The 26517-nt window shown below is 34.6% G+C and overlaps 4 protein-coding genes and 1 long non-coding RNA gene across 5 annotated transcripts; 3 read left to right on the top strand and 2 right to left on the bottom strand.

The window, feature by feature from the left end:
- Window positions 1–1978: 1978 nt before the first annotated feature.
- On the top strand, window positions 1979–3617 carry LOC146920102 (GDP-mannose 4,6 dehydratase 1-like). The gene is made up of 2 exons (XM_085713469.1): window positions 1979–2683; window positions 2944–3617. The coding sequence occupies exons 1-2, from the start codon at window positions 2115–2117 to the stop codon at window positions 3482–3484; spliced, it is 1110 nt and encodes a 369-aa protein (XP_085569595.1). The 5' UTR covers window positions 1979–2114; the 3' UTR covers window positions 3485–3617.
- A 625-nt stretch (window positions 3618–4242) lies between these two features.
- LOC146920101 (uncharacterized) lies at window positions 4243–6934 on the bottom strand. Its single transcript, XR_015011662.1, has 3 exons — window positions 6775–6934; window positions 6592–6676; window positions 4243–4632 (listed from the first exon to the last, which is right to left on the bottom strand). It is a non-coding gene; the product is annotated as an uncharacterized LOC146920101 (long non-coding RNA).
- Window positions 6935–7131: 197 nt separating this feature from the next.
- LOC146920100 (uncharacterized) lies at window positions 7132–8796 on the top strand. The gene has a single exon (XM_085711106.1). The coding sequence runs from the start codon at window positions 7132–7134 to the stop codon at window positions 8794–8796; it is 1665 nt and encodes a 554-aa protein (XP_085567232.1).
- A 7950-nt stretch (window positions 8797–16746) lies between these two features.
- LOC146920099 (GDP-mannose 4,6 dehydratase 1) lies at window positions 16747–18562 on the top strand. The gene is made up of 2 exons (XM_085713468.1): window positions 16747–17473; window positions 17872–18562. Exons 1-2 carry the CDS (start codon window positions 16905–16907, stop codon window positions 18410–18412), a joined length of 1110 nt encoding a protein of 369 aa, XP_085569594.1. The 5' UTR covers window positions 16747–16904; the 3' UTR covers window positions 18413–18562.
- A 1414-nt stretch (window positions 18563–19976) lies between these two features.
- On the bottom strand, window positions 19977–25753 carry LOC146920098 (uncharacterized). The gene is made up of 6 exons (XM_085713470.1): window positions 25578–25753; window positions 25423–25506; window positions 25231–25315; window positions 23239–23327; window positions 21544–21655; window positions 19977–20644 (listed from the first exon to the last, which is right to left on the bottom strand). The coding sequence occupies exons 1-6, from the start codon at window positions 25611–25613 to the stop codon at window positions 20430–20432; spliced, it is 621 nt and encodes a 206-aa protein (XP_085569596.1). The 5' UTR covers window positions 25614–25753; the 3' UTR covers window positions 19977–20429.
- Between the last annotated feature and the right edge of the window lie 764 nt (window positions 25754–26517).

The following is a 26517-nucleotide window of genomic DNA, read 5'->3' as shown; positions in this document are numbered from 1 at the left end:
TCATTGGTAATTTAAATTATTTTTAAGCAGGATAGTTATTTTTTTTAAGGATAGTTATGTTACTAGCCATTTTAACACTATTCATAATTTTATATTTACTACTCCTTCCGTCCCAAATTGTACGACGTTTTGGGCATTTCACACATATTAAGAAATGCAATTAATATTATGTGAAAAAGAGATATTATTAAGTTGTTTTACAAAATTGTCTTTAATAAATAATATGGGAAAGATAAATGAAAGAATTGAAAGAAGATAAAGTAATAAATAGTTAAGATTGTAATAGGAAAAGTAACACTAATGTTGCATTGGTATTGTAATGCGACATATAATTTGAGACAAATTTTTCTCCTAAAACGACGTACAATTTGGGACGGAGGGAGTATTATTATTTCTTTTCATGGTTACAATGTTGGTAACTTACAACTGAACCAGGTAACTTTTAGCCAGGTGTGACTGTAGAGTGAGATACAAGAATAATAAACCAGATCCACACCCCCACCACACCAAAGAGATACTCCAAATCCAAGAATCCAGATCAACCAACATGTAATTCACGGTCACCAACACCGTGAATGAATGATAACATACATTATTTTTTTATTTGACAGGAGATGCATATGCTTTTTTTTATTTGACTGGACATAGTTTTTCATTAATTAATATTAGAAAGTTTAAGTGAGTTGTACTAAGATGTTCATTGAGATTAAGACATATAAGTCGGCAAAATGCTTATAAATTACCTATCAACAAACCCTTACAGCAGCATTGAGATTGGAATTCTGCTCTTCTCCCAACAAATTTTGCTCGCGTCCAACTGAAATACTGAAAATACCCCTGCATTAGTTAAGTAACGCAAGTGTTAAAATCTGCGCATCTTAACATGTGCTGCACAACTTAACTCACGTTGCGTGAGTTAACTCACGCAGGGGTATTTTGGAAAGTTCAGTTGGGAGCGAGCAAAATGTGTTGGGAGAAGAGCAGAAATCTTAAAATTGATAGTAGAAGTTGAACGTACATCTTTATAAAATATATGTCAATTCTTTACCTAACGGACCAACATATTCTGATGGACGTAAACTAATTTTTTCGAGGCTAAAATGCTAGTTTGTGCTGGTGCCTTATATGTGCACCCTAAAAAAAGCGCATAACATGATTAGATAGGTTTGAATAACTGAAATTGAGTGCATATTTGGATTTATGGTGGACTTGACATAATCACAATCAATTACTCTAACTTTGTTGTTGAGTTTAAATGTGAGGTTAGTTTCACATTGACTGCGAATAAATTCAATGTTAGGTACTTATTCTGGTTTAAAATAAGAGTTATGATTTGATTATGTATATTTTTCACATAACTTGATCGTATTTTTTTATACTAATATGCAAAGACAAATGTTATTGACTTCGTTATTAAATATCTGTTGCAATTTGACAATATGCACTAATCATAACATAGTTTGACCATGTTATTTTTAATAACAATAAGACTAATTTGCGTTATGAAAATGTCATCGAATTGGGGCCCAAAAAAATTGTAAAAGATCAAATTAAAATTCCACTCGATTTTAATAATATATTAATATATTTCACTTGGTCTCTACTGTAAAAGAAAGTTCACTCGTTAAGTTCATTCAATAAATGATGTATTAAAGATTACATGCATCGTTATTGAATGAACATAAAAAATGAATTTTCTCTTGTAATAAAAACTGATGTAATAAACTTGATTGATGGTAATCAAATTTTATTTTATTAAATAACATCGTGGTCAGAATTCAAACAAGAAAAAAATCATTCATACTCCCTCAAAAAAGAAAAATCATTCATACATAATTTCACTTTCAATTGAGTTAGAAATGTTTTTTTTTTTCAATTAGGTAGAAAAAACATATTGACTAGTATAATTTTTAATTATTCCAAAAACATGTTTAAGACATCAAATAGTAAAGTAAGCATAATTAGCTCAAAGAATCAATCAAGCAATTTTCGTAGTGTAAAAAATTCAGAATCAGATCAAGTAACCGCGTTCCTTACATCATCACTCCATTAATAAAGCCACAAAGATATCTCACTCATTTCAATCATCACAATTTTTCTTCTCTCAAACAACAATGGCAGATTCATCACCCAAAACCCCAACACCGTCAACAACAAACGGCGACACCACTCCTGCACCGCGGAAAGTCGCATTAATCACCGGAATCACAGGCCAAGATGGATCATACCTAACGGAATTCCTCCTCAACAAAGGCTACTCCGTCCACGGCCTAATTCGCCGTTCGTCAAACTTCAACACACAACGAATCGATCACATCTACATCGATCCACACGAGGCTCACAAAGCTCATATGAAGCTTCACTACGCCGATCTCTCTGACGCTTCCTCTCTCCGCCGCTGGCTCGACACTATCCTCCCAGACGAAGTTTACAACCTCGCCGCACAGTCTCACGTCGCGGTTTCGTTTGAGATTCCTGATTACACTGCCGATGTTGTAGCTACCGGTGCTCTCCGTCTTCTTGAAGCCATCCGATCTCATATTGATGCAACAGGAAGATCTCACATTCGGTACTATCAAGCTGGATCTTCCGAAATGTTTGGATCAACTCCGCCGCCGCAGTCTGAAACGACTCCGTTTCATCCTCGGTCTCCTTATGCTGCCTCCAAAGTCGCTGCGCATTGGTACTGTTACAATTCTTGATAGAACTCATAAATAAGATAAATGCATAAATTAATGAAATGGAAATAGCAACGAATACCGATAACTAACATTTACATCTCTAATAGGTACATTTTGAGAATAACACTGATATTTATGTAACTAACTTTTATATCTCTAATACTGTGAAAAAACAAGGACACTGATATGTAGTAACTAACATTTACATCACAAATAGGTACACTGTGAAAATAACACTAACTTACTTTTACATCTCGAATAGGTACACTGTGAATTACCGTGAAGCATATGGAATTTTTGCTTGCAACGGAATTCTATTCAATCATGAATCACCACGTAGAGGAGAGAATTTTGTTACAAGGAAGATTACTAGAGTTGTTGGAAGAATCAAGATCGGGCTTCAGAGTAAGTTGTTTCTTGGAAACCTAAGTGCGTCAAGAGATTGGGGATTTGCTGGTGATTATGTAGAAGCGATGTGGTTGATGCTACAACAGGAAAAGGCTGATGATTATGTTGTGGCGACAGAGGTTTCGCATACGGTGGAAGAGTTTTTGGAAGTTGCTTTTAGTTATGCTGGATTGAATTGGAAGGATCATGTTGTGATTGATAAGAGATACTTTCGTCCTACTGAAGTTGATAATCTTAAAGGTGATGCTAGTAAAGCTAAGAAAGTTCTTGGTTGGAAACCTAACGTTAGTTTTGAAGAGCTTGTTAGAATGATGGTTGATAATGATATTGAGATGGCTAAGAAGGAGAAAGTTCTTGTTGATGCTGGGTACGTTGATGCTCAACAACAACCTTGATTTTCTTTGTTACAATTGTGGTATTTAGATCAATTATGGTCTTTTTCTTTTTTTTTATTTTAATCATATAATGTTGCTGTTACTTTCAGTGATTCATTCATCATAGTTAAGGGAGTTTAATTTGATTTGTTCACAGTTTACATCATGGTTTTGTAGTTGTTATTTATTTTGCACTTGTTAATAAATCAAATCTCTCACTCTACATCCATTCACATTTTGTGGAAACTAAAATGCTAAGCAATATGATTCTCACTGAGTCTAACTTCTTTTTGACTCTAGTCAACTTTATTTTACAAGTAAAAATCAATTGCATTCATCATATAGTTAACAATCTTGGTAGCTCAACTAGTTGAGCTGAGAGAATACTAACATAGCAACTAATATACCAACATTTGCCCATCCGAAAAAGAAAGAAAAAAAAACTGAGATGATCGACAGTACTTTTAGCCTATTAATGGTGTATTAATTTTACCCGGTCATCCAAACAACAGAGAGAGGCATTTCAGATATTGAAAATGAATGCTAAAAGCCTGCTAGGTTTGAAGGATTATTTCATTTCCTGTTTGCAATATTATTTTTAAAAATGTTATCATATTTTCATTTTGTTTAAACAAAAATGTTTAGGAACTGTTGAAAACAACTTATAAAAGTATCTAAAAAGGAAACATAATCTTAGATTTTGGGTTGGGTTTAAATCAACCCGAAAAATTCCGACTTATAAGGTGAGCGACGTGTGACCCTATAGCGGGTAATCCAACTGATCTGGCAAAAACTCTGTTGCCTTTTTAAGCCATATCACATTCAGATGTGGAACTCCCAACACAGTAAAAAAAAGGTGACAATTTTGTAAGTACTAAAGAAAACAGAACATTTTCTTAAATTAAAGGGACCCTAAAAGTTTGAGTTTGAGTTTGGATACAGAAGGTATATTTCACATGGGAAAAAAAATTATGTGTGTGGAAAAGGTTGCCTTTGGTCCGAGTGCAGAGAGTGGGTGTATTATAAAATCTAGAATCCAATATTTGATGAACCCATTGAACTATTTTTGTATTAAACAGACCTGTTTTTTGCTTATTTCTTCAACCCTTTCTTCTTGCCAATCACGGTACATTGAGAAGAGCTCAAGAAAACCTTGGGATTCATTGTAGCTGTTTCGACCATGAAAAGGGAGCAACTAAGTATTAATCCCAAATACTATTGTTGGTATTAAATGCAGCTGATAGGATACAAAAAGAATGACCAGAACAAACATAAGATTTAAATGTGATTGAAAAACCTGAAGCTTACAACATCAAAGTTCATTTTTAAAAACAGCAAAATCATATAGGAAAAGTACATGCAGTAAAGGACATGCCAATATGCCATTCCAGCAAGCACCGACATTGCAATCTAGCATGAGTTCACGACATGACATACTAACACAGCCAGCTATCACCTGTGAGCTATGATAGGAGAATGCAGACTAAAAGATTTAACGGTATACAGAAAGATTCCTTAAACACTTCCAGATAATATACTTGCCATATTTGCAGTAGGAAGCTGAAAATTATCCTTGCTACTGTTCATTTTTCATAACCAGCTAAGTTTAAAATCTGAGCGTGAGACCTTTTCTAACGTCAGGTATTATTAACATTAAGAGTTAAAGTTAGCTAATATTTTCTAGGAAATGATCAGATGCAACAGAAGGCAGATTTTCTAGCATGCGTTGTTGAGACAAACAATAAATATATAAATTAGGAGAAAATAGATCCCTGTATTTCATTTTTCTTTAAGAAACTAGCCACCTAAACAAACAAGCCGTTGTTAAGTAAAGATGGTGTAAGCCCAGGCATTGATATCTTTGTCACTTCATGATAGGATCCTTTCTCTGTGGAAGAATGAATTCCCAAAAGTTGGACAAGGCTACCCAAAAAGGAGCACTCTCCTTTCACACTGGATAATTCCTAGTCACAAAATTTAATCTTTCAGAGCTATCTTTCCCTTCTAAGGGGTATTTAAAGACTTTCTAAGAATAACCAAAATAACAACTCTTAACCACCTAACAAATTAATCAACTTACTAACAAACTTCTATAAACTAAATCTTTTTTTTTGACTAACTCTGTAAACTAAATCTTAACAACTCTAATTATCATATATTATATATCCCAACACTTCATCATTTCAGAACGAGGAATTTAAGAATATTTTAACTGGGAGAAAATAAAGGGCATAAGATGTTAACCCAGTCGCAACAAGCAAAAACTAGCAACGATTAAGAGCCTCAGGCTAGAAGAATTGAATAAATGTAGCAAGAGAAAACATTGAAAATAAACATCATAAACATAAGACATACAATCAAAAGAAATATTGACGTAGTATCTGAAAACACACAAGATTAACACAGTCCATGTAGAACGAAAGCATTCTGAACAGTTTACTCACACCAATTTGATGACATAAACACTTGTACAAGGGTTAAGAATAGCTTATAAAAACAACTCATCATACGCGCACATGACATGTTTTCAACTAATTTTCACAAACTTCCAAAGATAGCAGAGCATGTCAAAGCAAAATAAAAATTGGTTATGTGGAACATCCTCTCATTCATTTTTCAATTGTACAATCAATACATAAACTATAACACTAATATGATAAACTGATAAGCCCTATATTCTAAGAAGTAATAAGATAGTAGTAATCAGTGTCTGTTTGGATTAGGCGATTCGCTTATTTAAGCTTATATATAGGCATAAGCCCTTGTGAGATTGTTTGAGATAGCTTATGGAAATAAATTAAGATATGTATAATTTATTTTTAGCTAATTTCCATATGCCCTCCAAGATAACTTATGAAAACAGCTTATAGTGTATATGAAATTTGTTTAACTTTATTTTATCTTTTATTATCGAAATAAATTATCCATAAACAATTACATGATAAACGCTAATGCTGAATGCGTTTAATTAAGTTGTTTATCCAAACATGACTCATCATATAATCAGTTGTATAATCTGATAACTTAGCGAAAATGTACCTAAGAACTAACAACCAATTAATTGCAACAATAACCCTACATTCTAATCTACCATGAATCAAAATCATTAAGCCAAAATCAACAATCACCTGAAGCCTGCGACGTCGAAGGCCTCCTCACTAAAATATCAGTTAAACTACCCTCCGCCGGAGGATTAGTCAGTAACGGCGGCGTCTACAGTTACAACAATCATCAAAATCATCAAATTCACCGCTTCATATGTATAGAACAAATGAATAAAAAGAGAATGAAAATAGAAATAGAAAACATACAATTTTGAGGGATTTAAGGCGTTCTAAAATTGGATCAGAAGTTTCCAATCGTTCCGTTACGGTGGTGATTTTGTCATCCGTCGTCTACTGCCACGGAGAATTGGGTTTGTTTTGGAATCGAGAGTGAAAGAAAAATGAGGAATTGAAAGAAATTTACCTGTACTATTTATAATTTTTAACATTATTTATACAAAAAATGTTGTAAATATACTATGTCCGTGGAAATTACTTTAAAATAACATTAAACTAATTTTGGGTTTTCTTACTCTTACCCACATCTTAAAAAAGTTTTAAATGTTGGTGTGAACTGAACCGTACGTAGATGCCGGTAAGTTATCGAAAACCCTAATGAGTGCGATGAGCTCGTTTGTTTTCTCTGCACAGAGTAACCAAACCCTTCCAGCCACCGAAAAGCCACCTGATCCCCACCAACAACCGCCCCCAAAGATTTCTTTCCGTGATAAACTGCTTGGACCTTCACAAGAAACCCTAATTCGCGAAAAAGAAGACATGATTGAGAAAAAGCTTGTCCGCATTGAACATGAGAATGGCAATCGGTTGTTACCAAAGGTTCACCTGGAACCAGCAGTCTTCCAAGAACTTTGTACACCATGGAAGGACGCTATTGTTGTTAAGCTGCTAGGGAAGAATATCGGATACCACACCATGAGAGAGCGCCTACAAAAAACATGGAGAACTCAAGGAGGATTCGAAATCATGGACAATGATAACGGATTCTTTATGGTGAAATTCGATGAAGCGGCAGATAAAGAAAAAGTCATAACCGGAGGCCCATGGCTAATTTTCGACCACTGTCTTGCAGTCGCACACTGGACACCGGAATTTGCTTCTCCAACTGCCACAGTAGACAAAACAATCGTCTGGGTAAGATTTCCAGGATTGAATCTTGTGTATTATGATGAGAGTTTCCTCTTAGCCATGGCGTCTGCTCTTGGCCGCCCCATCAAAGTTGACACAAACACCCTGAAAATTGAACGTGGAAAATTTGCAAGGGTTTGTGTTGAAATTGATCTCACTTTGCCGGTCGTAGGAAAAATTTGGGTCAACGGACATTGGTATAAAGTCCAGTACGAGGGGCTTCATCTTATTTGCACTAGCTGTGGATGCTACGGACACCTGGGAAGAAACTGCTCCACCATGCCGGCAAAAAACAACACCACCATGCCACCATCACAACCAGCCGAAACTAACTTCCATGAAGACAGTCAGAAGCCGCAACAACCAGGTCCCAACAGCATTGACTCTCAATTGATTCCGGAATCTCAAAACGGTAAGGCAATTACTGTTTTCACTCAAGAATCATTAGCTAATGATGATACAATAATTCGTAATGCTGGAGAGAATAATGAACTTCATGGTGATTGGCTTGTTGTTACTAGAAAAAAGAGAGTCCCCAATAACACCACTTTATTCTCCTCCAAAACCATTACACCCAAAGGAAACCGCTTTAATGCCCTAGCTAATATCACTGATTCCAACAAAACCGCCCCACATAACCAGACTGCTCTAGCTCGCCCTACCTTTCATGACCAGCCACATGCCCTCCATATCCCCAAGGTAACAAAACGGCCCAGGCATGACCATGATAACTTAACTGACAATCATATGCCAATAATAGCAACCCACAAAGCTCCAATAAAGAACACCTACGTGGCCAAAAAATTCCCTCAAATCTCCAACAGCCAAAAAGCCACTAATGACTCACACAAACATGTCCCTCCTGCACGTAATATACCTGCCCATGCTCAAAAATTAAACCACATTGATATAAACACTAGCTCGCCTATTCATGCTCAACACATAAACCACAATGAAGTTATTTCTAGCCTACATACTCAAACAGAACCAGCACCTAACAACCCCAATGAAACTCAAAACCGTGACACCAATGAAAGGGACCAGCATGACACCTTTATCCCTACTGACAAGCATGACACCTTTATCTCTACTGACAGTGACCGGGATTTACAGCATGCCCATGACGAGGACATGGTTACGTAATTGTTCTATCCACCTTTTTTCATCAATGTCTTTGGTTATGGAGGCTCTCCAAGATATCTCAATCCTCTCTTGGAATATTAGAGGGGCTCAAAACAGCAATGCAAAAAGACATTTGAAAGATTTGATGAGAAAATACAACCCAACTCTCATGGCAATTTACGAAACTCATGTTCCGTTTAATAGAGTCTCCACCTTTTGGACCAACACCGGTTACACACCCATTCATATTATCGAAGCAAATGGCCACTCTGGAGGTATTTGGCTTCTGAAACTTTCAGCCATGAACATTGATACTAATGTTATTGATTCTAACCACCACTCAATAACCTTCACTATCAACCGTGGAAGTACAAGCACCATCTGCACATGTATATATGCTAGCCCTAACCATACCCTTCGCCCTAGCCTCTGGACCCACCTTATGAACATCAACCAAAACATTAATGGCCCTTGGATGCTCATAGGTGATTTCAATGAAACCCTCCTTCCCAGTGACCAAAGAGGTGGCATCTTCCATCACAACAGGGCCGCCACTTTCTCAAACTTCATGACTACCTGCAGCCTTCTTGACCTTACAACCACTGGCGGTCGGTTTACTTGGCACAGAAACAACAATGGTATCCGCATTATCTCTAAAAAAACTTGATCGAAGTCTCGCAAATGTTGACTGGCGCATGGCTTTTCCTGAAGCTTTTGTTGAAGTATTGTGTAGGCTTCATTCTGACCATAACCCGCTTCTCCTTCGCTTTGGTGGTCTTCCGTTAGCTAGAGGTCCGAGACCTTTCCGTTTCGAAGCTGCCTGGATTGATCACCATGACTATGCGGACCTGGTTAAAAATTCTTGGCACCTCCCCACCATCACTGCGTCTCTGAATAAAGTTAAGGAAAATTCCATCACTTTCAACCATGAAGTTTTTGGCAACATTTTCCAAAGAAAGAAGCATATAGAAAACCGCCTCAAAGGCATTCAGAATTATCTTGAAAGAGTTGATTCAGCTCGTCATTCCCTCCTTGAAAAAGAACTCCAACAAGAATACAACCACATCCTTTTCCAAGAAGAAATGCTTTGGTACCAAAAATCTAGAGACAAGTGGATCAAATTTGGAGACAAAAACACCGCTTTCTTCCACGCTCAAACCATAATCAGAAGGAAAAGAAACCGTATACATAGACTCAAGCTTCCATGTGGCACTTGGTCCTCCGATAGCGATACTCTTCAAAATGAGGCTCAAAACTACTTCAAAAATTTCTTCTGTGGTAATCAACCTATCCATGACCGCATGTTCAACGAAGGCGCCCACCCATCAATTGATGCCGAGGGGAAAATTGCTTTAACCTCCCCTATCACCAAACCTGAAGTGTTCGCTGCCCTCAATTCCATGAAGCCCTACAAAGCCCCTGGTCCCGATGGTTTCCATTGCATTTTCTTCAAACAATACTGGCACATCGTTGGTGATGATGTTTTCCAAATGGTTCAAGCAGCTTTACAGAATGGTTACTTTGATCCAGAGATCTCAAACTCTCTCATTGCGCTCATTCCAAAAATTGACCCACCCACTACTTATAAAGACTTCAGACCCATTAGCCTTTGCAACGTCATTTACAAAATAATCACAAAGGTATTGGTTCACCGGCTAAGACCTATTCTCACTAACATTATTGGCCCCTACCAAAGCAGTTTTTTGCCTGGTAGGGGTACTTCAGATAATTCTATTGTTTTGCAGGAAATAATTCACTTTATGAAGCGCTCAAAAAAGCAGAAGGGATTTGTAGCTTTCAAGTTGGATTTGGAAAAAGCCTTTGATAACGTCAATTGGGATTTTCTCAACATCTGCCTCCATGATTTTGGATTCCCAGACATCACTATCAAGCTTATCATGCATTGTGTTTCTTCATCAAGCTACTCAATTTTATGGAATGGAAACAAGCTTCCTCCTTTCAAGCCTACCCATGGTCTTCGACAAGGTGACCCTTTGTCCCCTTACCTATTCATCCTTTGCATGGAAAAACTCTCTGTTGCTATCACCTCCGCTGTCAACCAAGGGAGATGGGAACCGATCCAACTTACAAATGGGGGACCCCAGGTTTCTCACCTTCTCTTTGCAGATGATGTTCTCCTCTTCACCAAAGCGAAGAGATCTCAATTTCACTTCATTCATAATCTCTTTGAAAGATTCAGCCGAGCATCTGGTTTGAAAATCAACATCTCTAAGTCGCGAGCTTACTATTCTTCAGGTACTCCTCATGGCAAAATCACTAGCCTCACCTCCATCTCTGGAATCCAAAGCACAAATTCTCTTGGAAAGTATTTGGGTTTCCCTATGCTTCAAGGCAGACCTAAAAAAAGTGATTTCAACTTCATCATTGAAAAAATGCAAACTCGGTTGTCCGCTTGGAAAAGCAGACTTCTTAACAGAGCAGGTAGATTGACTCTTGCATCTTCTGTCCTTTCATCCATTCCTACCTACTATATGCAGATTAATTGGCTCCCCCAAAATATTTGTGATAGCATTGACCAGACAACTAGGAACTTCCTTTGGAAAGGCTCGAATAATAAAGGAATCCACTTGGTGAATTGGAAAAAAGTCACTAGTCCAAAGAGTGTTGGTGGATTAGGCATTCGAACAGCAAGAAATGCCAACACAAGTTTGCTAGGGAAACTTGTATGGGATATGGTGCAATCAACAGACAAATTGTGGGTTAACATTCTCTCCAATAAATACACATCAGGGCCAAACATCCTACATGCCACCGCCAAGTACAACTGCTCCCCCACCTGGTCCTCCATTATCAAGGCTAAAGATATCCTCCATAGTGGTTATGTCTGGCGTGCAGGTTCTGGATCTTCTTCTTTTTGGTTCAATCATTGGAGCCCCCACGGGCTCATTGGCTCTCTTGTCCCCATCATAGATATTCATGATCTCCAACTTACGGTTAAAGATGTTCTCACTTATAATGGACAACCCACTCAGGCTCTCTATACCACACTTCCCCAGGCAATTGCTGCTTTCCTTAACAATTATCGCATTACTTTCAACGATAGAGTCCAAGACACATTCATTTGGAAAGAAAACATTAATGGCATCTATACCGCTAAGAGTGGCTACTCTTGGCTACTCGACAATACGGTAACCACTAACAATCCTCCTCACATGGTTTCTTGGGCTTGGATATGGCGTCTGAAAGTTCCTGAAAAGTTCAAACTCCTGATTTGGCTCGCTTGCCACAACGCAGTTCCGACTCTATCTCTACTGCACCATCGCAACATTGCTAACTCTGCCATTTGCTCTAGATGCGGGAATGAAGAAGAAACGCTGCTTCACTGCCTTCGGGACTGCAGTCATTCTAAATCTATTTGGCTCCAAATTGGCTTCACGGATCAGGAGTTCTATACCGGAGGCGCCGCTTCAACCTGGATTAAAAGCCATGCTGCTGGCGCTCGTTCTACCACCTTCCTGGCCGGTCTTTGGTGGTCATGGAGGCAAAGAAATCAAATGTGTTTTAGTGCTGATCCCTGGTCCCCTACTCGAATTAAGCTCCACATTCAAAACACTGTGGCAACAATTCAAATAGCTCTGCATTCTGAAGCCGTCTCCAAACCTGAGCGACTGGTTCGCTGGAACAGCAGCAATGTAAATTGTTTTGTGCTCAACGTTGATGGTAGCTGCTTAGGAGCTCCTATTCGGGCTGGATTTGGAGGAATCATCCGGAACTATGCAGGCCTATTCATTAAAGGCTTCTCAGGTTATCTCGCAACCAGCTCGGACATTTTATTCGCTGAGCTTACAGCGATTCATCGTGGTATTCTTCTGGCCATAGATTCTGGTATTGATGAAATGATTTGTTACTCGGACTCCATGCTCTCCATTCATCTCCTCACTGAGCATGCCTCCATCTATCATGCTTATGCTGTTTTAATTCAAGACATCAAGGATCTCTTGTCCACAAGGAATTTCACCATTCATCATTGTCTTAGAGAAGGAAACCAATGTGCTGATTTTTTAGCTAAGCTCGGTGCTGCTTCGAATGAAGAATTTTCTATCTATGATACTCCTCCAAGTGATCTCCTTCCTCTGATTAAGAACGACGCCATGGGAGTTACCTTCCATAGAGCTTAGGCTTTTTCTTTTTTTCTGTTGTTTTTTCCTTCTTTTTTTTTTAGCTTTGTAACCAAAAAAAAAAAAGATGCCGGTAAGTTTTGTTTTGTGACTAATTTTTTTTTCTTTTCCATAATATGGTGGTTGAAATTCACTTTTTAAGATAAATAAGTAAGGTGTTTGGGTTCAAACTTCGGCCTAGTATATAACGATTCTCCCTACCAACTAAGTTATGCTTGCAGGACGTTGACGTTTTGTGACTATTTATTTATAACAAAATATATTTGTTTGCTATGTATTTCTTCCACCTCAAATATTTATCTTGTGTGTTAGTGAAATTTATTGTTTATAATTGATTATTAAACGGGGTAACTCATTTTTAAGTTATTTAAATTATTTTATTTTGAATATGTGGTTTAAGAAATTGATATTTAAAGTTTATTATTATTTATTTTTGAATAAAATCATTATAATTATTTTCTTAGAGTGTGTTTGGATTGAGGAATGTTTTGAGGGAATTCAAATACTTTGAGGTGAATTCCATTCTTTGGATAACAATTTGAAGAATTTTTAAAATGATGGAAATTTATGAAGTATTTTGTTCAAGTTAAATTTAGAGAATTTCAAATGACACCTAAAAGTTAAGAATTTCAAAATTCTTCATTGTTCTATTTTTCCAAATTTTGCATTCTGGTCCCCAAAATTTACAATTTGACCCCAATAAAGTTTCAAAAAATTGCAAATTGACCCCTCATATTTTTCAAAAATTATAATTTGACCACTCAAAATTTTTGAAATTTACAAATTGACCCCTAATTTCCATTTTCAAATTTGGCCCAAAAAAATTAAAATTTATAAAAATTGGCCAAAAATGATGACAATGAAATTTTTTATTACTCCATCCAAACAATAGTATTGAGAAATGAAAGTAATTTAACTGAATCATTTAAATTGCCTAGAATTCTAAATTCTTTAAAATTTCTCAATTACCTCATCCAAACACAAGGAAAAGAAAAATAATTTTTATGATTTAGTCCTTATAACTTTTTTTTTATGTATTTCATTTTGTTATGTCATATCTACTTGTTTCATTTCTTTGATTTTAAAATGTTTCTATGGAGTGTAAAAAAAAATGTATGTATGGAGTCAGGATACGTGGATATATGGATATGTTAGCTGTTAGGGATTCGATTTAGGATTTTCAATATATTTATACGAAGAATCTCAGGTTTTGACAATAATTTCACCAAATCCACAATGCTAATTTCGTCTTGCTAAGTTCAGATTATATCTTTTTGGTCAAAAAAAAGTTCAAATTATATCTTTCAACAAAAAACTTTTTGAAAACTGTGGCGCTCAATTTTTCTTTAAGTATAGTATTTCTTACCTATTTTCTATAATCTATCTATATTTATCTTAAAGTGTAGAGTTTTCGATACATAAGATTTTCACTTATTTTCTCTCATTTTTTCAATGACACATCACCAGATCCATACCCCCACCACACCGAATAGATTCTCTAAATCCAATAATCCAGATCAGCCAACATGTAATTCAGTCACCGACACCATGAATGAATGATAACATACGCATTTTTTTACTGGGAAATGTTAAGTTGTGCCCTTGGGACATAAGTTAAGAAATCAAAAGTAGAAGTTTTTTTGAAATTGTGCATTCAATATTTTGAAAGTTCCAAAAGTTATCTTTTCAACATAAAATTTAGAGGAGGGATATTTTGACTCCAGGAGTAAGTGTAATAACTTACTCCAAATCTTGACCTTTAATTGCAATTTTGATTAATGACTTAGATTAATTGATATGGTAGGCTTTAATTCCATTTTCTATTGTAGTCAACATTTATCACCACAAAATAACAAAACAATAAATGTCATTTAATTGATTGATTTTTTTGTTCTTCTCCCATTGTTTTTTTTTTCCACGTTAAAAGAATTTTTGAGGGTTAATAGCAAAACTTAAAAACTCTTTCATGGCAAAAATGTTTATCAGCAAAAATTGTAAAACTCAAATTAGCTATTGATCACATGTTCCTTTACTGTTATGTTGAATTTCTGAGTTCTTTCTCAAATAACATCATCATCTATGTATGTCCATGACAACAAAAACTAATTAAAATGGAGATGATTATTTTAATTTTTTGTTATTTAATTATATAAAGAAAATAAACCAATTTATTTATTTTTATGCAATTATTGTAAATGAATTGGATATAAGAAAAGACCGAGGTTACTTCCTCTATTGTATTTTTTTCTGTGACAGATTAGTACATAAATGTGTGTTTACAAAAAATATAAGAAAATATCATGATTATATTGATGAAACCAAATAAAATATGTCGTATAAAAAATAGTAAAGGGAGAATAATAAATATACAACTCTTTAAATTTTACAATTGTTTTTCCTTAAAAAAAAATTACAATTGTTTTCTTTAAAAAATATATATATATGCAATATTTTTAGCGTAAAATAAAAATAAAGGGAGAAGAAATGGTCAAATAAAAAACTTTGATGCATATTTTACCACTAACCCTCAAAAATTATTTTAACGTGAAAACAAAAAAGAGCATGGGAGAAGAATTAAAAAAAAAATCAATTAATTAAATGACATTTATTGTTTTGTTATTTTGTGGTGATAAGTGTTGACTACAATAGAAAATGAAATTAAAGCCTACCATATCAATTAATCTAAGCCATTAATCAAAATTGCAATTAAAGGTCAAGATTTGGAATAAGTTATTACACTTACTCTTGGAGTCAAAATATCCCCCTCTAAAATTTATTACTTAATTCTATTTTAAGTTTCTTAACTTGTGCACTAACATATGACCCTTTTTTATTTGACAGGAGATACATATATCATGAAGGTTTTTAACTAGGATAGTTATTTGGCCCGTTTGTTTTAGATTTAAAAAAAAAATGGATTTTCCTTTGTATTTTTAAAAATGATTTTTTTTTTAAATTTACTCAAAAATAGTAAAAGTTTTCTCAAACTCATTTAATATAAGTTAAAAAAGAGATTTTAACATTCACTAACTTAAATATTCATTGTTCGAGATTTTACATAGTAAAAATCACATATTTTTTTAAAATGACATCTTTCAAAAATGATTTTTATGAAAAGCTATTTGAAATAGCTTTTTTTTTTTAGAGATTTTTCAAAATTTTAGTATCCAAAAAAAATTCTAACCAAATGATGAAATACTTAGAATGACATTTTAAAATAAACTATTCAAACGAATTTTTCATTTTAAACTTTCTTTGAAAATTTCTTTGTTAAAAATTTTATAACAAAAACACATTACACTACCAAAATCTATTTTAAAAAAAAGCTATAACAAACGGACCCTTTAACCGGTCTATACTCGGAATAAGAATTTCAAAGGCAAGTAAGTACATGATAGCAAACAGATTTATTTTATCATATATTTTGGTGTATTAAACATGAAATTTAAGTTGTATATGATTAATATATTACATCATGTCTTTCTATCTTATCCATCAAATTAATTTTTAAAGAAAGTTTATCATTTATTTGAGTCTCATAAAACTCAAGAGATTAATCTCTACAAATTGCATGTGGAGGACGATTTAAAAAAAATCAATTTTATTTTTATCAAATAGTTAGAATAAGAGAAAGATCATTCAACATAATATCTCACCGCTTGTTCAAAAAAAACATAATATCTCACCAACTCAGTTATGATAGGTGGATGTAATCAAAATCTAATGTTATTAAAGGAATATATTGATTGTTTACATAAAAAAAATATTGACTAGTATAATTTTCAATTATTCCAAAAACACGTTTAAGACATCAAATAGGGAAGTAAGCAATATCAGCGCAAAGCATCAATCAGTAATTTTGGCAGTGTAAAAATTCAGAATCAGATCAAGAAACCGCGTTCCTTACATCATCACTCCATAAATAAAGCCTCAACGAGATCTCATTCATTTCAATTTATCAAATCACAATCTCTCATTTCTCGCACAACAATGGCAGATTCATCATCAAAAACCCCAACACCGTCTACAACAAACGGCGACACCACTCCTCCACCGCGTAAAGTCGCATTAATCACCGGAATCACAGGCCAAGACGGATCATACCTAACGGAATTCCTCCTCAACAAAGGCTACTCCGTTCATGGCCTAATTCGCCGTTCATCAAACTTCAACACACAACGAATCGATCACATCTATGTCGATCCACACAACGCTCACAAAGCTCACATGAAGCTTCACTACGCCGATCTCTCCGACGCTTCCTCTCTCCGTCGCTGGCTCGACACTATTCTCCCTGATGAAGTTTACAATCTCGCTGCACAGTCACATGTCGCGGTTTCGTTTGAGATTCCGGATTACACTGCTGATGTTGTTGCTACTGGTGCTCTCCGTCTTCTTGAAGCTGTCCGATCTCATATCGATGCAACGGGAAGATCTCACATTCGGTACTATCAAGCTGGATCTTCCGAAATGTTTGGATCAACTCCACCGCCGCAGTCTGAAACGACTCCGTTTCATCCTCGGTCTCCTTACGCCGCCTCCAAAGTTGCTGCGCATTGGTACAATTACAATTCTTGATAGAACTCATAAATATGATAAATGCATAAATTAATGAAATTAACAATCGATTCTCTAATACTGTGAATACCAGCTATACTTATATGTAGTAACTAACTTTTACATTTCGAGTAAGTACATTGTGAAAATAACACTGAAATTTGTATAACTAACTTTTACATCTCTAATATTGTGAAAAACAATGATACTGATATGTTATAACTAACTTTTACATCTCGAATAGGTACACTGAAAATAACACTAACTTTTACATCTCGAATGGGTACATTGTGAAAATAACATCGATACTATATGTAACGAGTTTTTCGACATATCTAATAGGTACACTGTGAAAATAAGATTGATGCTGATATGTAACTAACTTTTATGGATTTAATAGGTACACTGTGAATTACCGTGAAGCATATGGAATTTTTGCTTGTAACGGAATTCTCTTCAATCATGAGTCACCACGTAGAGGAGAGAATTTCGTTACAAGGAAGATTACTAGAGCTGTTGGAAGAATCAAGATCGGGCTTCAGAGTAAGTTGTTTCTTGGAAACCTAAGCGCGTCAAGAGATTGGGGATTTGCTGGTGATTATGTTGAAGCGATGTGGTTGATGCTACAACAGGAAAAGGCTGATGATTATGTTGTGGCGACAGAGGATTCGCATACGGTGGAAGAGTTTTTGGAAGTTGCATTTGGTTATGTTGGATTGAATTGGAAGGATCATGTTGTGATTGATAAGAGATACTTCCGTCCTACTGAAGTTGATAATCTTAAAGGCGATGCTAGTAAAGCTAAGAAAGTTCTTGGTTGGAAACCTAAGGTTAGTTTTGAAGAGCTTGTTAGAATGATGGTTGATAATGATGTTGAGATGGCTAAGAAGGAGAAAGTGCTTGTTGATGCTGGGTACATTGATGCTCAACAACAACCTTGATTTTCTTTGTTAGAATGATGGTTTTTAGATCAATTACGGTCTTTTGCTTCTTTTTTTATTTTAATCATATAATGTTGCTGTTACTTTCAGTGATTCATTCATCATAGTTAAGGGAGTTTACTTTGATTTGTTCACTCACAGTTTACATCATGGTTTTGGAGTTATTTATTTTGCATTTGTTAATTCACATTTGGTGGAACCTAAAATATTAAGCAATATAATTCTAAATGAGTTGATTTCTTTTTGGCTTTGTAATGTGCTGAGAATTTTGTAATCTGGTTATTATGCCTTAATTTGTTTCAGTGTTATCATGGGGGATGGTGGGCCATGGTTGAAAGCCAAAAGTCTGCCACATCCACCATGGCTGGCGCTGCCATCGTTCAAATTGACCATGGTGGTTTGCTAAAAATCCGCTACTGCAATCTGCCATGGTATTTGACAACACTGATTTGTTTCTTTTGATTATGGAATTGAGTGTTTCACCTAGCTTGAAAGTTACAAGTCTGAAAAATGGAGCAGTACCAGACCGATTCATTGTTTTGTATGTTTGTAAAGAAAAGTACAACAATTGATTTGGTTAAGTCGATAATTCTTCCTGCATAAGATCAAAACCAGAATTTAGAAAATTGTACTTGGACGCCCTATATAAATACCAGTCAAAAAAATCTGAGAACGTGAAGACAAGAAGGGTTTTTGTTTAAACGCAAAGGGTTAAATAAGTTTTTGTAACACCACACTGTTATTGTTTGTTATATTCTTTCCTTTATGCTGAGGCAGTGCCATTCACATCTTAACAGTCTTTTCCTGAAACGAAACAAATCATCCACCTTAACTGTCCCCACTAACATGTTGACCCTAAGAATAGTGAGATCCACCTTTAGACCGGATCTATACTGGGGGCTCTCATCTTTAGATTCATTGGTAAAAACTAAGAAATTCCATTAGTACCTGATTGCTTATTTAATTTGTGAACAATTTTTTTTTGCCCATAGACAAAGTGCCCGTTTGGTTCAGCTTTGAATATAATTGATTCTGAGAGAATTGATTTATGTTTGGATACAATTATGTAGAATTGATTAAACAAAATGATTTATGTTTGGATGCAATTATGTAGAATTGCTTTTGAATGTATAATTACTAAAATAGACATAGCTAAAGGAGAATTGATAAAGAATGAGAATTGATAAAGGGCAATAAAGTAAAATAACGTGTTGTAATAATAAAATATACAAACCTATACACGTTCAAGGAGAATTGATTCTAGAAAAGCTAGAAGCTAGGATTTGTAGCTTCATGGAGAATTGCTTTTGGAGGACAAAAGCAATTCTGAAAAGCTGAACCAAACACGTTGTTTTTGGCTAGAATTGCTTTTGGCACTGTAGAGAATTGATTTTGGGCTAGAATTGCTTCTCAGAAGCCAAACCAAACAGGCCCAAAGTGGTAAACACAACTCACACACATAACCGTAAGGTTTGAGGTTCAAACCCGAACAAAAGTGTCTAGCCTGGCAATTTACAGCAGTATAAGTAACTAGTACTTGATTGCATATTTAATCTGTGAACAATTTAGAACAAACAAAAACAATCTTTATTTGTTTAAATAGCACTGTTGAGGAGAACAGCAAAATGTTGCACAATTACATGATCATGTATGCTATAGTGGGAACATCCCAAAACCACAAACTTAAAAAACATCCAAACAATTAAATACAATTAAATGATAGCTTCACATCTGATACTAGTGTTGTGTTATGACGTTCTTTCAATTTTTGGCATCCAATTAGCAAGTCCAAACTTTTGGTGTCGGTGATGGGCATCAAAGCTCCCTAATAAACAAGCAATGTAACGTGGCCCCATTTTTGTAAGGTTGCCATGAGTTAGATCTCAATTAATGAAAAGATTCACGCATTCCATCCAAAGCATGGCCCATAAAAAATTAGCCAATCACGTGATTGTGATGCAAAAGCTTTAGAAGCTTCTGAAAATGTGAGCAATAATCAGACCTGTTAGTCCAAATACTACTCTCCAGGTGGACTTGTTTTTTTAACTGTTTGCAAGCTAGTTGAACTTGAACAAATTTCTTGGTCAGCCTTAGCAATTGCAAAAGGTTTGATAGATGATCGGAGGGATTCTGGGCCCTCTGCTTCAATCCTCTTGCACAAAGCATCACAATTACTGATAACTTCTGTCAACCTTCCTTTGAGCTCTCCAATTTCTACCTGCAACGAATTAACTGCATACGCAAATTCCAAATATGTAGTTAACACGTGTTCAAAGGCAATCACGGTCTTCATAGACGACCAAAAGAAATGTTTCAAAAAGTAAACTAGAGATCGAACTGATGACACCTCCGAGTTACGGTTCAATCAGTTCAACCACGGTTAACCGGATGAAAAAAATAAATAAGGCTTAATAGCAGTTTTAGCCCCCTAACTATTCCAAAGTTGCGATTTTGGCCTCCTAAGAAAAAAAACTACAAAACTGCCCCCTAAGTTTTGCACCTGTGGCAGTTTTGGCCCCCAAGGCCAATTTTGACTCAGTCTACGCTGACGTGGCACCCTAAGTGAGGTGCCACGTGTTATTTTTTTTGCCTTGGGGGGCCAAAACTGCTATAGTTGCAAAACTTAGGGGGCGGTTTTGTAGTTTTTTTTCTTAGGGGGCCAAAATCGCAACTTCGTGAAAGTTAGGGGGCGAAAACTGCTATTAAGCCAATAATAAATAAATACTAAAAAACAAGAATAGTAATTAAAATTAAGTAAATAATAAAATCTGAATGAACCATCTGCAGTACAATTGGGATCAAACCAACTGGCGAACTGGCCGATTCTGGTTCAACCGATAGAAACGACCAACTCGATCCAGTTTTGAAAACATTGAAGCAGAGGGATAGTCCCATGCCCCTAAGTAAATACTTGTTCATCCATGCCTTGTAAAAATTATGACAGACATGCAAATGAATCAGTATTAAATGATTTGGTGAGCCTTGTAAAGCAATGTAAGAGGGGATTTTCCTCTCAATTTAGCAGATCATGCAAAGCATGTGTAACTTACAGGGTTACACGTTGCTAAAGTTAAAAATCAATTCCTAGTATTCCAAATATTGTAAGAACTTAGAACTGCGTCTGATAATACCTCCTGATAGATGCCGTGAAGCACTCTTCATTGTGGACGTTGAGTGATTATATCGCTGAAGAAGTTTGACTGCCAAAGCATCAGCAACTTCTATTCTGTTTTCTATTTCCTCCTGCAAACCAGAGAGGGAACACATGTTCATTTCCCTAAAGAGGCAAAATCCTCTAAACATTGATGGAAATAATGTCACTATTTAGTAAAACAATGTCGCTAGTTATGAAAATCATCTTCAGGTTTCAAAATCTCCTGCTACAGAAACTATAATAATACTTACAATAGTTTGATTAAATACATTCTATTACAATCATTCGCCAAGACATTTTCTCGCAATTTCTTGTGCTAGAACCGTATAAGACTTAAGACCACAGGCATTCTGTATTTATTGGCAAGAAAAAGTACCTAAGATGAGCATATAACTAAGAGTGAATTACATATACCTCCCATTTCCAAATTTTAACTTTTTGTTTGACTTTAACATACTAAATCAAATAAACCTTTCAAAACTTGTAAAAATAATTAACCCAAAGGTGATTCTTACTAAAAAAACTTCACAATGCTTGTTCTAATAAGAAAATCTAAGGGCTTGTTTACTTAGGAAAATATTTTTTGTTTTCATTTTTTAAAATATATGTTATTTTAACTTGCTAATAAGAAGATTACATACTTTTAAAGTGAATCACTTGTGATGGAGAGAAGATGAAATGATAGCCAGGGAAGCAGCATTTCCAGAAATAATGAAAACAATTTTTTTAACATTTTTATTGTATCTGGAAATACAGACAATTGTTCACTTCAATAATCACTCATCTCCTCGCTAGTAAATAAAATTAACACAAATTTAAGAAAATAAAAAATAGAAGATGTTTTCACAAAGTAAACAGACCCTGAGTATGTTATACTACTGGTCAACTTTATTTTACAAGTAAAAGTCATTGCATTCATCATGTAGTTAACAATCTTAGTAGCTCAACTAGTTTGATCTGAGAGGATACTATTACTAACATAACAACTAATATACTAACATTTTCCAATCCAAAAAAATAAATTAACTGAGACAATCGAGAGTACTTTTAGTCCATTAATGGTCCATTAACTTAACCCGGTCATCCAACCAACAGAGAGAGGTGTTTCAGGTATTGACAATGAATGCTAAAGGCCTGCTAGGTTTGAGGGAATATTTCATTTCCTGTTTGCAACATTACTTTTAAAAATGCTGTCATATTTTCATTTTGTTCAAAAAGATATGTATGTGATACAACTTATAAAAGTATCTAAAAAGAAAACATTATCTTAGATTTTGGGTTGGGTCTAAATAAATCCAAAAAAATATGACTTATAAGGGGAGTGACGTGTGACCCGCTAGCGGGTAACCCAACTGATCTTGCAAAGGCTCTGAGGCCTTTTCAAGCCATATTACATTCAGATGTGGAACTCCCAACACAAAGTAAAAACAAGGTGAAAATTTTGTAAGTACTAAAGAAACCAGAACATTTTCTTAAATCAAAGAGACCCTAAAAGTGTAAATTTGAGTTTGGACAGAAGGTGTAGATATTTCATTTGAAAAAAAAAATATATATATATATATATCTGTGTGGAAAAAGTTGCCTTTGGTCCGAGTGGAGAGAGTGATTGTATTATAAAATCTAGAATCCAATATTTGATGAATTCATTGAACTATTCTTGAATTTTACAGACCTGTTTTTTGCTTATCTCTTCGACCCTTTCTTCTTGCCAATCACGGTACATTGAGAAGAGCTCAAGTAAAACCTTGGGATTCACTGTAGCTGATTCAACCATGAAAAGGGAGCAACTAAGTATTATCCCAAATAATATTGTCGGTATTAAATGCAGCTGATAGATCCAAAACGAATGACCAGAACAAACATGATATATCAGAAAAAAGGACTAAGATTTTAATTGATTGAAAAACCCGAAGCTTACAACATCAAAGTTCATTTTTAAACAGCAAAATCATATAGAAGGAAAAGTACATATAGTAAACGACATGCCAAAATGCCATGCCATTCAATTCCAGCAATCATCAACATTGCAATCTAGCATGAGTGCACGACATGACATACTAACACAGTCAGCTATCATCTGTGAGCTATGCTAGCAGAATGCAAGCTAAAAGATTTAAGAGTAAACGGAGATATTCCTTAAACACTTCCAAATATATACTTGCCATATTTGCAGTAGGAAGCAGAAAATTATCCTTGCTATTGTTCATATTTCATAACCAGTTCAGTTTAAAATATGAGAGTGGGACCTTTTCTAACGTCAGCTATTATTAACCTAGTAACATCTGTAATTAATTAATATGTTGGATTACGAGTAATAGTTAACGGAGTCCACTTAATACCTAAAATTTTCTAAGGACTGATCAGTTGCAACAGAAGCCAGATTTTCTAGCATGTGTTGTAGTGAGAAACAATAAGTATATAAATTGGAAGAAAATAGATCCCTGTATTTTCATTTTTCTTTGGGAAACCAGCCAGCTAAACAAACAACCCATTGTTAAGTAAAGATGGCTTAATCCCAGGCATTGATATCTTTGTCACTTCATGATAGGATCCTTTCTGTGTAAGAATGAATTCCCAAAAACTGAACAGAATTGAGGAAGCAAAAGAATGATTCTAACTAGAATAAAGAAAGATTGAAAGCAAATGAAGGATTTCTTATTGTAGAGATACTGAAAGAGAAGATACAAAGGCATAAAATGAAGATAACCTTGCACACAAGGCTACTCCAAAAGGAGCACTCTCGTTTCACACTAGATAATTCCACACAAGGCTACTCCAAAAGGAGCACTCTCGTTTCACACTAGATAATTCCTAGTCACAGTTTAATTTTTCAAAGCTATCTTTCCCCTCTATCAATTGAGGGGTATTTAAAGACTTTTTAAGAATAACCAAAATAACAACTCTTAACAACCACCTAACAAATTAATCAACTTACTAACAAAGTTCTGTGAACTAATTCTATAAACTTACTAACAAAGTTCTGTAATTATCCTATATTATATATCCGAACACTTCATCATTTCAGATTGAGGAATTTAAGAATACTTTAACTGGGAGTAAATACAAGGCAAAAGATGTTAACACAGTTGCAACAAGCAAAAACTAGCAACGATTAAGAGGCTCAAAGGCTAGAAGGATTGAATAAATGTAACAAGACAAAACATTGAAAATAAACATAAACATCATAAACATAAGTCATTAGAATCAAAATGAACACTGATGTAGTATTTGAAAACAGTACACACAAGATTAGCAGTCCACGTACAACGAAAGCATTCTGAATAGTTTATTTACACCAATTTTATGGCATAAACACTTCTACAAGGGTTTATAAAGAGTTTATAAAAACAACCTATAAATGCACATAACCTGTTTTCAGCTTACTCCCATAAGCTTCTTAAAATATCTTCTAGAATGAATTTCCTCTAATTCAATCTTCAATGGTATAATTAGTTCATAAATAAACTCTAACACTAATATGATAACTTAATAAGCCTTTCAGATGATTAGGGTCTATTTCGATTGACTTATTTGAGCTTATCTACTGACATAACCAGAAGTCTGCAACATTTTAAGAATTAACAACTAATTAACTGCAACAATAATCCCAGAATTCTAATCAACTACTAAGAATCTAAATCATCAAGCCATAAGTGATAATCACCTGAAGTCTGCGACGTCGAAGGCCTCCTCACTAAAATATCCGTCAAACTACCCTCCGTCGGAGGATTAGTCAATACCGGAGGCGTCTACAGTTACAACAATCAGCAAAATCATAAAAAAACTAATAATCAACAACAACATTAATTTTCTTATCATAAAAAAAAAAGAATGAAAATAGAAAAAGAAAACATACAATTTTGAGGGATTTAAGACGCTCTAAAATGGGATCAGAGGTTTCCAATCGTTCCGTTACGGTGGTGATTTTATCATCCGTCATCTACAGCCACAGAATTAGGTGAGTTTTGGAATCGAGAGTGAAAGAAAAATGAAGAATTGAAAGAAATTTACCTGTACGTTGGAGAAAGTAGATTCTGAAGCGCCCATGACTGGAGAAGAATCGAGCTTAATAATCACAAGTTAACTAGAAGAAACTATCACTAATCACTAACTAACAATAAGTATAGAAGAAATGTTTCCATGGAGAATCATTTTTGTTTTATTCATATAGATACATAGATTGTCCATGTGTAATACTCCATCTTTTTGTTTTTGTCATATTGTTTATTTTGATAGACAAAATGAAAATTACTTTAATTACTTTTTTTTACTATTTATAATTTTTTACATTATTTATAAAAAAAAGTTGTAAATATTGTCTATGGAAAATACTTTAAAATTAAAATAACATTAAAGTTAATTTATTCATGCCTACTTTTTTTTTTTATAAGATTGTAATAAAAAAAAAACTCCCTCTGTCCCTATTCATAAGATTATTTACAAAAAATATTTTTTTTCTTGAACATTCTAAGACTATCTATATATTTTTAGATACATTTTTCCATTCTAAGTAATTGGGTCTAATATTGAAAGTGCTTTTTATTAGGAAATTGTCTCGAAACTAATGTTAACCAATACAATTTATGTCTGTACGGAAATCATGGGGTGATGCGTTATATGTATTTTTTTTTTTATGAAACAATAATCAAATAAGATTGAAATCCAAGGAAAAGTATTGTGCCATGTCATTATGGAAGAAATCATGATTTTCCATTTCGCCGTACATAGCATTACGCTTACGCTTGTACAAACGTGACACAATCTATGTTTTATGTTCAATATAAACATAAGGACAATTGTTCACAATTTCATTATCATAAAGAAGTTTTGTCTCTCTAAAAAAAGGTAAATGTTATAATAAATTATATAGACATAATTATTATAGTTGAAATATAGACATAATTATTATAGTTGAAATATCTATCCAAATTGTCAACTTACAATAGTAAGT

This window comes from Medicago sativa, chromosome 5 (genome assembly GCF_051527215.1).
Source record: "Medicago sativa cultivar Bolivia chromosome 5, Bolivia_mono, whole genome shotgun sequence".
Lineage (NCBI taxonomy): Eukaryota > Viridiplantae > Streptophyta > Magnoliopsida > Fabales > Fabaceae > Medicago > Medicago sativa.
Note: the sequence above shows the minus strand (reverse complement) of the source record. Positions and strands in the feature narration are given on the sequence as shown.

Coding starts and splice junctions, on each gene's coding strand:
- LOC146920102 (XM_085713469.1), top strand. CDS start 2,115: ATGGCAGATTCATCACCCAAAACCCCAACACCGTCAACAACAAACGGC. Junction 2,684..2,943: donor TCCAAAGTCGCTGCGCATTG/GTACTGTTACAA, acceptor CATCTCGAATAG/GTACACTGTGAATTACCGTG.
- LOC146920100 (XM_085711106.1), top strand. CDS start 7,132: ATGAGCTCGTTTGTTTTCTCTGCACAGAGTAACCAAACCCTTCCAGCC.
- LOC146920099 (XM_085713468.1), top strand. CDS start 16,905: ATGGCAGATTCATCATCAAAAACCCCAACACCGTCTACAACAAACGGC. Junction 17,474..17,871: donor TCCAAAGTTGCTGCGCATTG/GTACAATTACAA, acceptor TGGATTTAATAG/GTACACTGTGAATTACCGTG.
- LOC146920098 (XM_085713470.1), bottom strand. CDS start 25,613: ATGGGCGCTTCAGAATCTACTTTCTCCAACGTACAG. Junction 23,328..25,230: donor TTCGACGTCGCAGACTTCAG/GTGATTATCACT, acceptor TGGTTGAATCAG/CTACAGTGAATCCCAAGGTT. Junction 20,645..21,543: donor TTCACGGCATCTATCAGGAG/GTATTATCAGAC, acceptor TTGCGTATGCAG/TTAATTCGTTGCAGGTAGAA.